This window comes from Rhincodon typus, chromosome 39, assembly GCF_021869965.1.
Source record: "Rhincodon typus isolate 14 chromosome 39, sRhiTyp1.1, whole genome shotgun sequence".
Lineage (NCBI taxonomy): Eukaryota > Metazoa > Chordata > Chondrichthyes > Orectolobiformes > Rhincodontidae > Rhincodon > Rhincodon typus.
Window position 1 is genome coordinate 2257620 of NC_063370.1, and position 12719 is coordinate 2270338.

General features: G+C 46.2%; 3 protein-coding genes across 8 annotated transcripts in view; 2 read left to right on the top strand and 1 right to left on the bottom strand.

Moving 5' to 3' along the window:
- Positions 1-4573, top strand: part of mrps12 (mitochondrial ribosomal protein S12) — a 5015-nt gene extending 442 nt beyond the window's left edge. Inside the window, exons 2-3 of the mRNA XM_048618141.1 lie at positions 2149-2242; positions 4077-4573. Coding sequence (XP_048474098.1) covers positions 2194-2242; positions 4077-4513 — 486 coding nt within the window. The 5' untranslated portion in view covers positions 2149-2193 and the 3' untranslated portion in view covers positions 4514-4573. The remainder of the gene's footprint in view (positions 1-2148; positions 2243-4076) is intronic.
- Positions 1-12719, top strand: part of bicra (BRD4 interacting chromatin remodeling complex associated protein) — a 122434-nt gene that overhangs the window by 44116 nt on the left and 65599 nt on the right. The gene's annotated exons all lie outside the window — the stretch shown is intronic.
- Positions 7720-11418, bottom strand: socs9 (suppressor of cytokine signaling 9). 2 transcript variants are annotated; one of them, XM_048618140.1, is made up of 2 exons: positions 11252-11418; positions 7720-10143 (listed from the first exon to the last, which is right to left on the bottom strand). In XM_048618140.1, the coding sequence occupies exon 2, from the start codon at positions 9914-9916 to the stop codon at positions 8609-8611; it is 1308 nt and encodes a 435-aa protein (XP_048474097.1). In that variant the 5' UTR covers positions 9917-10143; positions 11252-11418; the 3' UTR covers positions 7720-8608. The 2 variants fall into 2 exon arrangements, with proteins under 2 accessions (XP_048474097.1, XP_020384866.2); XM_020529277.2 differs by having other exon boundaries at positions 10266-11405.

Here is a 12719-nt window from a genome sequence, read left to right on the forward strand (position 1 = left end):
ACTGGGACTGGGACTGGGGGTGGGGTCTGTGGGGACTGGGACTGGGACTGGGGGTGGGGTCTGTGGGGACTGGGACTGGGACTGGGGGTGGGGTCTGTGGGGACTGGGACTTGGGGGTGGGGTCTGTGGGGACTGGGACTGGGGGCGGCGTCTGTGGGGACTGGGACTGGGGAGGGGTCCGTGGGGCCTGGGACTAGATGTGGGGTGGATCTATGGGGACTGAGGGAGACGCTGGTGGCTGTGGAAGCTGCACCCAATATTCCAGGCAAGAAGGAGTTAATGTGAGAGAAATACTGGAGCACTGTGTCCAGTTCTGGTCTCCCTGCTATAGAAATGATATTATTAAGCTGGAGAGGGTTCAGAAGAGATTTGCCGAAAGAACCGCGGATGCAGTAAATCAGAAACTAAAAGCAGAAATTGATGGAGCAGCTCAGCAGGTCCGGCAGCCTCTCTGGAGAGGAATCAGAGTTAACGTTTTGGGCCCAGTGACTCTTCCTTGGAACACAGTTCTGATTTCTCTCCACTGATGCTGCCAGACCAACTGAGCTTTTCCAGCATTTTCTGTTTTTGTTGCAGGTGATTTGATCTGATTTATTTTCATGTGAACCTAAGTACAATGAAAAGTTTTGTTTTGTGAGCAGTATAGGCAGACCATAGCAAGCAAAGGCATACAGATCATAGGGTGCTTAGACAGAGGGAAGCAAACAGGTTATACTGCACAGGAGGTGTGCGAAGCAAGATCAATATTGCTTGAAGTTAGAAAGTCCATTCATCAGTCAAATAATGGCAGGGAAGAAAGTGTTCTTGAACCTGTTGGTGCACGTGAGAAGAGATTTACCAGGATGTTGCTGGGAATGGAGGGTTTGAATTATAAGAAGAAGCTGGATAGGCTGGGACTTCTTTCACAGGAGATTGAGGGGTGACCTCATAGAGGTTTATAAAATCATGAGGGGTATGAATAAGGTGATTGGCAATTGTCTTTTCCCTCGGGTGGGGAATTTCAAGACAAGGGTGTCATATTTTTAAGGTGAGAGAAAGATTTAAAAAAGACATGAGGAGCAATTTCTTTACACAGACAGTGCTTCATGTGTGGAATTAACTTCCAGAGGAAGAGGTGGCAGGTACAGTTACAACTTTTAAAAGACATTCGAATAAGTTCATGAAATGTTTGGAGGGATATGGGCCAGGCACAGGCTGGGACTGGTTTCGTTTGGGAACATGGTGGGCATGGACTGGTTGGACTGAAGCATCTGTTTCTGTGCGGTATGACAATTCCAAATATTTACATCAACTGCGCCCCTCTCCTGAAAGGATGGTACCAAGATATTCCACCCTGAGACTCAATGCCTTGGTGAAACTGATACCCCAATATCCTCATACCTAACATAAGCTGAAAGGTTTCCTAAACTCAAGTGTAATCAGGAATATAAAATTGTCACCAGACTCAACATCCACTCCCTGCAATGCAGACACTCTTAGCAGCAGTATGTACCATCTACACGATGTGGTGCAGAAATTCACCAGGGCTCCTTAGACAGCACCTCCCAAACCCATGACCACTTCAATCTGGAAAGACAAGGGCAGCAGATACATGGGGACACTATGCCCTGCAAGTTCCCCTCCAAGCCCATCACCATCCTGACTTGGAAATATATCGCTGTTCCTTCAGTGTTGCTGGGTCAAAATCCTGGAATCCCTCCCTAACAGCATTGTGGCTGACCTATAGCACATGGACTGCAGCAGCTTAAGAAGGCAGCTCACCACCACCTTCCCAAGGGGCAACTAGGGACAGGCAATAAAAGCTGGCCCAGCCAGCATCACCCACATCTCATGAGTAGGATATTCTTACTGAATCTGCATCCAACAGACTTTTAGAGATCACATCCCAGATTACAACAACTCATTGCATTAAAAAAAATTCTCATCTATCCCAACTCTCTGGTTCTTTTGGTTATTTACTTTACATCTGTGTCCCTCTGGTTACTGACTCTCCTGCCGATGAAAACTGTCTCCTTATCACTCAATCAAAATCGTTCATGATTCTGAACACCCTTCAAATCTCCTATTACTATTCTCTAAGTAAGTCAATCCCAGCTTCCCCAAATGCTGCACATAACTAAAGTCCCACTATTTGTTTTCATTATCTAGGACTGACCACTGCTCAGCTCGCTTGGTGTTGATAAACCTGAAGACATGTTCTCCACAGGAATGATGAGGAACTGGATGTCATCGTTGACTTTGGGTGAGAGGTTTATTTGTGTCAGAATTTGTTTCATTTGATTGTATTTGGGTTCTGGAGGAGACAATATCGGGCAGTGCTTGTTGATCCTTATCCAGCAAGTGTATGTTGGGAAAGAAGAAGAAAAAGTTGAGAAGGACAAATAGCTGTTGAACAGAGAGCCAGTTTGTGGGACACAGGAATTGGGGCTATTAGCAGAAATAAGGGGGAAGAATAATTATTGGAGAAAGATAATATTGTTTTTATGAGGAATTTGTGATGTGTGTATTGGGGATTAGAACATTTGACAAAAGAAGCAATGGTGACATGAGGAAAATCCTCATGCAGTGAGTGGAATGCGCAGCCTGAGGCTATGCTGAAGGCAGGTTCAGTTAAGGCTTTCAACAGGGAATTGATCATTATCTGAAAAGGAAGAATATGTGGGAAAAGGCAATGGAGTGACACTCAGTGAATCTTCTCCCCCCAGAGAGCCAGCACAGACTGAATGGGCCAAATGTCCTCTTTTTCTGTAACCATTCTGTGATTTAGCACTGGTTGATCGGTTTTACAGTGTTTCCCCTATCTTTTGTACAGTACACCAACCTCCTGCCTCTATCCTGTCTCTGTACTGTGATTGTGAAAATTGGTCCTGAACTCTCAGACTTGAGTCCTCATATCAGGCTTTGTCACAGACATTAGACCATTTTGTCTGTCCAGCACTAGATTGGACCAGAGCACTTCAAACTTTTGTGCTTGTCCCCAGTCCAATTGGATTGTTACAGGGCCATCTGCAAGACAATCCCATTCTCTGTTACTACCTTCACCCTAACCCCTCAGATATGAGGAATTGCAGTATCACTCAAACCTCACTGCCAACCAGTATGCTGCTGCTATCAGCCCTCCGCTGTATCAGAGTCATTCCCACATGCTCACTCCACAATCCTTCACTCATTCACTTTCTGTTCCATATTTGTGGTGTCAAACCTGATCTGTCACTCAGCCCACTACCTGAAAAGCATCTTCACGAGTAGTAGGGCACCTTTAGATGTTCTAAGTGGGTGAAAAAAGCAAAGTTCTCTTGTTAAGTCTGCCACCATCCAATGCTATTTGGATTCCACCTGTTGAGGAATGGAGGAGTATGTGCAATGGAGAGTAACCTGGGTAGTCTGTAAATAGATTCATTCCTACACTCATATCTTTCTCTCATCAGTGTGAATTCTACTTAGCAATGTGACAAACAGAATAAACTATGACTTGAGAACAGTGGCTAATTAGGGTCATTTAAAATTATTATTAAAAGATGACATTGTCCTACAATTGTTTGATTCCTCTTTAGTATCCCCTGCTATATTCTAGATGGAGATGCAAAATAGACAGCAGGTGGTTAGTGTGTTGTGCAAACATATGCAGAGCACTGTTGGAAAAGTGGCTTGTATTCAGTTTTACTGTATTCGTTCATAAGATGTGACCATTACCAACAAGACCAGGATTAATTCTTTCTCCCTAATTGCCCTTGAGCTGCCCATCTTGAATTGTTGTAATGTGAGATATCGATGCACCCTACAATACAGTTAGGGAGGGATCGCCAGGATTTTGACCTGGAATAGTGATATATTTACAAGTGAGGATGGTGAGTGGCTCGGAGGGGAAATTGCAGGGGCTGGTGTTCCCATGTATCTGCTGCTCTTCCCATGTATCTGCTGCTCTTCTTCTAAATGGAAGTGGTCGTGGGTTTGGAAGTGGCTATTGAAGTGGGTGAGGGAGGTGTCCACGAGTTGGATCTTGTAAATGGTACACATTATTGCCACTGTTTCTGTGCTGTGATTACAAATATAACTGTTCCTGTGTTTCCCTCTAGGAGCAGCGAGACTGATCGGCTTGTCATCAGCTTCCTTATTTCAGCGAGCTTTCCCAGCAGGAGTTACGCTGCCAGCTCCGGTTTGCCAGCACAACAAACGGACCATGGCCACCCTCCACCAAATGCACAAAATGGGCAAACCCAAGCGTGCCCCCCGCAAGGCAGGGCCCACCTTTGGCCGGCCACAGCTGAAAGGGGTGGTTCTGAAGACCATGATCCGCAAACCCAAGAAGCCAAACTCTGCCAATCGCAAGTGTGCCCGTGTCCGGCTGAGTAACGGCAAAGAAGTAATTGTGTTCATCCCTGGGGAGGGCCACAATCTCCAGGAACACAACATCGTGCTCGTGGAGGGGGGAAGGACGCAGGACCTCCCGGGTGTCAAGTTAAAAGTTGTGCGCGGGAAATATGACTGTGCACACGTCCAAAAGAAAAAGTAGACCTTAGCACTGACATAGTGTTCGGACAGCGAGCTAATAATTAAAGCTGTGGTGCCTCCATGTTTGGTAGGACTGCTTTCTTTCACAATTCCTCATGATCCACACACACAGACAAGATTAACGTACCCTGTCATACTCCAAATCCTTTGCTCCTTACGTTGATGGACATCACTAATTAGCCTCAGTACCATGGGGTTGGGTAAGAGTGGGTACATGCCAGCATTCCTGCTCCTCATCGTTGTCCAGGTCACCTTCCTTGGGGAACACAGAAAAGTATAGAGTTCCCCATGAAAGCCTCACATCTACACACCTGCTGAGGAACTGAAGGCTGGAGATTTCTGTTCAGATTCTGCTCTATTAAAGACCAGTAGAGCACAGGAACAGGCCCTTTGGCCCACTAAGACTGTACCGACACGTGATGTCTTTCTAAACTAAAAACCTTTTGCTCTATGCAGTCCTTATCCCTCTATTTCCTGCCTATTCATGTATCTATCAACATTTCTGTTAAACAATGCTATTGTATCACCTCCACCACCTCCTCTGCCAGTACATTCCAGGCACTTATCACCCTTTGTGTAAAAAAAAAACTTGCTGCTCACATCTTTAAACCAATCCCCTTTTAATTTAAACCCATCTTCCCTACTAACTGATATTTCTACGTTGGGAAGAATACTCCAACTATCACTGCCTCTCATAATTTTGTAAACTTCTATCAGGTCGTCTCTTATCCTTTGAAGGAGTGATAGAGAAGTCCTGGAAGCTAGAACTGTTCAGCAGAGGTCCACACTATCCCTGGGACCAGGGTGGCTGTTAGGTGTGGAACACCAGTTTGCTGATCAAAGGGTAATGGTGCACTCCAGTGCAAGACTTTCATTCACTTCACATTGCTAATGAAACACCCAACACAACAGCTCTCTCCTCTAACACTGGGCTATACATAACTCACAGAGAAGGATCTGTTTAACTTTGGGGTACAGTACTGGTGAGGACAGGTCTGTCACTGCATAACACTGATGTACAGTACTGGTGGGGACAGGTCTGTCATTGTAAAACACGGGGGTACAGTACTGGTGGGGACAGTTGTGTCACTGTATAACACTGGGGTACAGTACTGGCGGGGACAGTTCTGTCATTGTAAAACACGGGGGTACAGTACTGGTGGGGACAGGTTATGTACCTGTAGAACATTGGGGTACAGTACTGGTGGGGACAGGTTATGTACCTGTAGAACACTGGGGTACTCTTGCAGGTTGCAAATTTGTCACTGAATGATGGCCTCTTCTGGCATTAATTTAGCTGGAACAGTTGCACAGCATGGTGACTGGGTTAGACCACCAGCTGGTATCAAAGGTTTGGAGATACTGAGACAGTTATTAGTAAGAAGTAGAACCAGAGGGAAGAGTTTTGACCGTGAACCCATGCTAGACCAAGAGTTTCAGTCTAGTGTCAGGAGGTTGTGGTCTCGAGTCCCATTCCAGATCCTTGAGCACAAAGCCCATTTTGAAACTCCCAGCACAGTACCAAGGGATTGCTGCATTTGAATGAAACCTTACACTGAAACCCCAAATGCTTGCTGAGCTAGATCTGAGAGATGCTCCTATCAGAGGAAAGGTTGGGTGATTTCTGTATCCCAGCCAACACTGTTTCCTCTCTCTCTGTTGTCAGTCTAAAATACATGAATATGGCCATTTTAATTAGAAGTCTGATGTGTTAATAACCGTAGAATGGTTACAATAGGTTATTCCGTGTGTTCCTGCCAGATCTTTGCAAAGAACAAGTCACACAAAATGAGGTGTCTTTACTTACACCAGTTTGATGAGTTTAGAATTCTCATGGAATGTTCACAGGGATTCTATGTGCACTGGGAAATCTGCTTAAAATTTGCTCTGTGCAGGGACTCTATTTGACTTGCAACAATGAATGACTCACTATGAAATTACTTCACTCGCTGCACAAGACAATCTTGTAGCCTTGTAGTTTTCTAAAATCCCATCCCCTGCTCCCTCCCTTTTATGTTCTCTTTCCTGAGCTTAACTGATCTCTTTCAACACCAAATCCTTTTGGAAGGTTTTGAGCAACAGTTGCACGGGGAATATTTTAACACAGCAAATGACAGTGGCCAGGAATGTGATGCCAAGAGAACAATGGAAGTGGAAACAATAAATGAGTTCAAAAGGGTTAGGACTGGATGGGCATTGGAAGGTAAGCAAGTTAGCAGGGGTGGGAGGACGAAGCAGGCCAACGGGTCTGATTGGATTGCACTGCGGGGAACTTTAATTCCATTATGATGACAAATAAAACATGAAAGAACTGTGGATGCTGTAAATCAGAAACAAAAACAGAAATTGCTGGAAAAGCTCAGCAGGTCTTCCAGCATCTGTGAAGGGAAATCAGAGTTAACATTTCAGGTCGAGTGACCCTTCCTCAGAACTGAGGAGCGTATAACCTGAAACATTCACACTGATTTCTCTCCACAGATGCTGGAAGACCTGCAGAGCTTTTCCAGCAATTTCTTTTTTGTGACCATTATTATGATATTTGACTGTCTCCCAAAGTTTACTGGCTCATCAGAGAATGTTGAGCTGTGTACAAAGTGTCCTGCCCAATAAGCTTCAGAGCTGAGGGACAATTGTTGAGATTAGTTTGAGCTTTTGATATATCTAAGTATCAATCCTGAAAGTATGTTACATCAAATGAACTCCTTCTGCAACTAGCTCTCTCAGCATTTGCTCAAAGATTCTTGTATCAAAGAATTACACAGGTGAAAAATGTGATTATAAGTCACAAAGTGGCAGCTCAGAACTTGTAACCTCATCAACCTGTCCCATTACCCAGTGATTTTGCGATGAAGATTTTCAAATTGTACCTACATAAGTATCCTTAAGCCTCAGGAAAGACACTGCAAGTGACCCTTGTAGCAGCCTCAACAGAATGTAGGAACTGTTTGAACATGAAGGCAGTAAAACAGCAATCCTTTGGAGCAGGAATTGGGAGGAAGAAAGGTCAGTTGCTATCGATAATGATCGACACCAGGAATTTTCTATTGTATTTCTCAACCTAAGAGGTGCTGAGAAGTACAGTGAACCCCAAATTCTGACCTGAACTGAGGTCATCAAGCTCTGTCCCACTATGAGCACATCTCAGCACCGAAACAGGCGGTGGCTTTATCGTCGGAAGTTACTCGATGACATTACAGCCTTAAAAAGTCACGTTGCAGGATTTAATGACAGACATTGCATCAATCATGTGCCAGATTAAGATTGCATTCTGATCAATAGCAGTGCACAGTGCAATCTGACAATCCATACACTTTATGGTACAGGAAACACAGCCAACAGACGGAGATAGAATCTCTGAAAACAACATTACTTAATTACCCGCAAATAACATGGTCCATATTTACACTGAGTCAGTGCAGCAACTAAATCCTTAACAAAGCAGCTGTCTGTAGTGGTCCCCACACTGATTTCAATCTTCAGTCTTAGTGTGTGCATCAAAGTTATAAATGGGAAGTTTCTAAGTTTGGATTACTGATTGAACTGGGGTGGGGAGGAGGGATGCAGAGGGTGGCAGGGGAAAGGAATCGGGAGAATTCAGTGAATCAAAATAATGTACAGAACAACAATGGGATTTCACTTCTGAGCCTTGTGTTTCAATTCAGTCTGAATGACAGATGTAAAATCCTTAATTTACAAGCTGATGTGAAATTAGTTGGTCATTTTCAATTGGGTATTCATTAGCTCCAGGGGTAGCAATCACACACAGGATGGCTGGTGTAGGAAATAGATAAAATATCCAATTGGGGTAGGAGGACTGTGACTCCTGAGAGATTTGGGGACAATAGGGTGGTGAGACGTGTTAATGGTTACAGTGTCAAAGGAGCTTTACATTGTACGTCACCGGGCTTTATGCCACAATACTTTGGTGCTTTGAAGAACATAAAATTAGCACAAAGGAAAAAACCCAAAGAAAGACTGTGGATTTTGCAGCCTTCAAATAAATAGTGAACAATAAAGAGAGTCATTATTTAAAGTTGATTACCCCCCGGCTCGAGAGCTTGGAGGGAGGTCGATTTACAGTTCAATTTCTCTTGTTTCACCTGGTGTCGAGCCTCCGTACTCGCACCTTCTGCTTGTAGTGATATTCCTTCAGATATTCCTTCAGGGTGTTGGGAATCGGGAGCAGGTCAATCCCGTCGTAAGTGGAGCAGCTGGAAATGGCTGCCCGACAGATGTGCTGGAGACTGAATGGGAAGGTCCTGTTGATGGGGTTGGAGAGCAGAGGTTCGAAGAACATGCAAGAGTTTGGATCCTTGTAATGCTCAAGGAGGCCGGTGACAGTGGGAGCGTGGAAAACACTGGGGTCGTGGACATCGAAGCTGAAGTTGTGATTCCATTGCTCAATGCGTGCGTGCAGGGAGCGGCTGTATCTGCGGAAGCTGACAGAGAAGAGGTAGTCCTCCTGGGCAGAATCGCGCAGTAGGAAGGCTCCCTCTGGTTTACCCTCGAGCAGAGCCTCAGCTTGGTATCGGTCCATCACTCCCCAGTAACAGGGAAAAGTGGTCAATTCTAAGAGGTCAGGCACCAGGCAGTGGATATAGTCAATCTGAGTGTGGGCGCGATAGCCATCTTTGATCTCCACCTGCTCTGGGGGCACTTGGGGAGGGGGCAACTCTTCAACTGACGTGCTCTCCTGTACCTGGAGGGTGGCCCGGTCATCTCCAGCCAGCTCGTTCATTCCTGGCGCCAGTTTGGGCCCTAGTTTGTACAAGGGATTGATCTGTGCTGTTACCTCAAAGGTGTGAATCTGTGCGTGGGGAGGAGGCTCAACCCCCTGCTCGATGCTGATCCGCCTTCTCTCCCGCAAACGGTCATCTTCATCCTCCACAGGTGTCCCGCCAGAAGATGCAGCATCCAGCATTGGCAAGCTCTGTGAGACAGGGGCAGTGTGCTGCTTGATCAGGTACCATTTCTGTGCCAAATCTGTACCAGCGGGGAAGGGGCATTTATCAAGCATCAGTTCACTGATGTGAATCTTTCTTTTGGAGGAGGATAAAGTGGCAGAGTGGAGGCTGTGGGATTTAATAGGGAAGCACTGACCCACAACATCCTGAATCCGCTGCTTCAAGGATCTGCTGTGCAGTTTGCACGCTCCCACATTATGGGAATCCTCTTGAGTCCGATCTGGGCTCTGTCTTCCCAGTTTTCTGCCCGAATGACTCCTGACATTCTCCTTCTTCTGTCCACAGCCCGAATCGCCAACGAACAGATCGGATTTGTGGGAATTTTTGTTCTTCTTTTTGCTCCGGCTTCCCCCCTGATCTTCTGGATCTCCTCGTCGGACCTTTGGCCTCACAGCCCGCTTATCTTTCTCCGGCTTCTCATTCTCTTGCGACTCTGACATGGTTTCTGGGAGCAAGCCAGCAGCTCCTGCAATTCAGTGTTGGCTGTGAGTCTGAGCTTTAAGAAAAACCCTTGCTGAAAGGCTGATGGCAGATTGAATCCATTAATGTCGGTCGAGACTTGGAAGTGTGGCGAAAGATTTGAGTAGCCATCTCGTCCTGTACTGAGTTCAGAATTCCCTTCAAATCTGATTCAGAAACCTCCCTAGAATTTCCACAGAGAAACTCACTGCAAAAAGAGATGAAAGGACGTGAATAAGTGGGCACAACTGTTCCCATGCTGAGGATGGTGTAGTGTGGTCACAGGACATATCGGATACAGGGAGACAGGACACACAGGCAGTCTCTCACCTGATAACTTCACCCTTTGTCCCTTTTGGGCAACAGTCACAAGGAGCGAAGGGGCAACAGAATAAACTCATTCACGATTTCGGGGGAAATCAGTGTGAGGGGGTCGGTTATTCCAGTCCTGGAGCTCCAGGTCAATGAGTGAGCCAGCTAACAGTGCAGACCTGGAACTGTGCTGCCCAGCTGCAGCCCCAAGGAACTGGCAGTGAATCTAGCTGAGGAACTTCCATGCTTCACATTTAACTAGACCTGATACAGGAACACTTCCATCTGGATGTGAATACCACCAAATATCTGGATATATCTACTTGATAACAGGCTTGAACGTATATTCCCCATTCCATGCCCCCCATTCCCCCACAACCCAGCACTCCCAGGTAAACCAGGGTCAATACCCAGGAAATGGCAAGTCAATATCCATTACATGCCTGATTAAAACTCAGGGAATGGCTGTTAACTCTCAGGTATTGAAGAATTCAGAGCTAACTCCAGGGGAAAGGAGGTATCTACCTTCGAAAGGGGGGTTATTACCAGGGAAGAAGGGTAACTATCTGAAAAAGGGGTAACTACTTGGAAAAGAGAAAGAATAATGGGAAAAGGGGTTAATTATCAGGGAATAGGGTAATTGTCAGGGTAAAAGGGGTTAATTATCAGGGAATAGGGTAATTGTCAGGGTAAAGGGAGTAACTATCGGGGTAAAGGGGGTAACTGAGAGGAGAAAAGGGGTAATTATCAGGGAATGGGCTAATTGAGGGGAAAAGGGGTAATTATGAGGGGAAAGGGGCAATTGTGAGGGGAAAAGGGGTAATTATCAGGGAATGGGGTAATTGTCGGGGCAAGTGCTTGACATTTGGGGAGAGGGTTAATTACGCAGAAAAATGAGTAATTATTAGAGGAGGAGGCTAATTGTTAGGAGAAGGGGTAATTTTTAGGAAGATGAGCTTATTATTATGGAAATTGAATAATTATTAGGGGATGGGGGTAATTACCGGGCTGTCTGCGCTCCCCTGGGTCTCTAGTGGGTCTTTAATCCGGGTTTCTGTCGATAGTCCGCGGTCACTAAGACGCCCCGATCCCCGGTTCCGGCTGCCGCCCGCGGCCTCCACTCACCACCGGGAGCAGCCCCGCCGCCGGCAGCGCCCTCAGCTCCCCCAGCGGTCTTACCGTGAACTGCGGGTCAACGTAGCCGCCGCGAGCAGCGCCCTCAGCGTTCATACTTTGAACTGCAGGTCAACGTAGCCGCCGCCGGCAGCGCCCTCAGCTCCCCCAGCGCTCATACTTTGAACTGTAGGTCAACGTAGACGCCGCCGGCAGCGCCCTCAGCTCCCCCAGCGCTCACACCGTGAACTGCAGGTCAACATAGCCGGCGCCCTTAGCGTTGACACCCTGAACTGCCACGAAGTGGAGGTGGCGGCGTTGGACTGGGGTGGTCAAAGTCTAAAATCACACGACACCAGGTTTCTCCTTGAGGTGTTACAGCGAGACTCCGAAAGCTTGTGTTTTCAAATAAACCTGGTGGCCTACAACCTGGTGGCCTACAACCTGGTGTCGTGTGATTTTGACCATGAACTGCAACACTGCCACCACCGCCGGTAGCGCCATCAGTACCCCCAGCGCTCAAAACGTGAACTGCAGGCTAACCAGGCCTCCACCATCTCTACAGATTCAGGGATGCAGGTCTACACTCCCTTAAGATCTCTGCTCTCCTCCAATTCTGGTTTGCCAGTGGCAGTATAGCTTTCACCAGCCTGGGTCCTAAGCTTTAGTATCCCCTCCTGGAATCTCTCAACTTTTACGGGAAGCTCCTACATCTATGACCAAACTATTTGTCATATCTACCCGAAAACACATTGCTCTCAAAGTTCAGTCAGTCATTCTGGAGTGTTCTACTATGTTAATGAAGTAATATGAAAACAAATTGTCATAGCCAGGGTGTAGCCCAGAGATGGAGATCTGGGACAAATGTCCTGTGATTGTAGAGCCCTAGTGACTATGATAGATGGCACCATAACAATGATGCACGATCCTGATGGACTGCTTTCCACCCCCACCCCTCAATTTACCATAAAGTTTTCACACCACTGCAGGAGAACAATGACTTAGGGAATACTTCAGTATCACCCACTGCTGTATTCTCTAAAGTACAAAAACTCTACCAACACAATTGGACGGGGCCTTTAAGCCAAGTTTACAGTGTCCAGTTTTTCAACTACTCAGGGAAGATATGCTATAACTAGGGCATGTGATATGTAAATTATGAGCCAAGATTGTAAAAAGGTACATTTAACATCATTAAGAAATTTGATAGATTAAATATGGAGAAACATACAGACTGTAGGATTGTTACAGAGATAGTAGGAACTGCTGATACTGGAGAATCTGAGATAATACGGTGTAGAGCTGGATGAACACAGCAGGCCAAGCAGCATCAGAGGAGCAGGAAAGCTGACGTTTCGG

Bases quoted from the DNA above. Each gene is read 5' to 3' on its own strand.
- socs9 (XM_048618140.1), bottom strand. From the start codon at position 9,916: ATGTCAGAGTCGCAAGAGAATGAGAAGCCGGAGAAAGATAAGCGGGCT.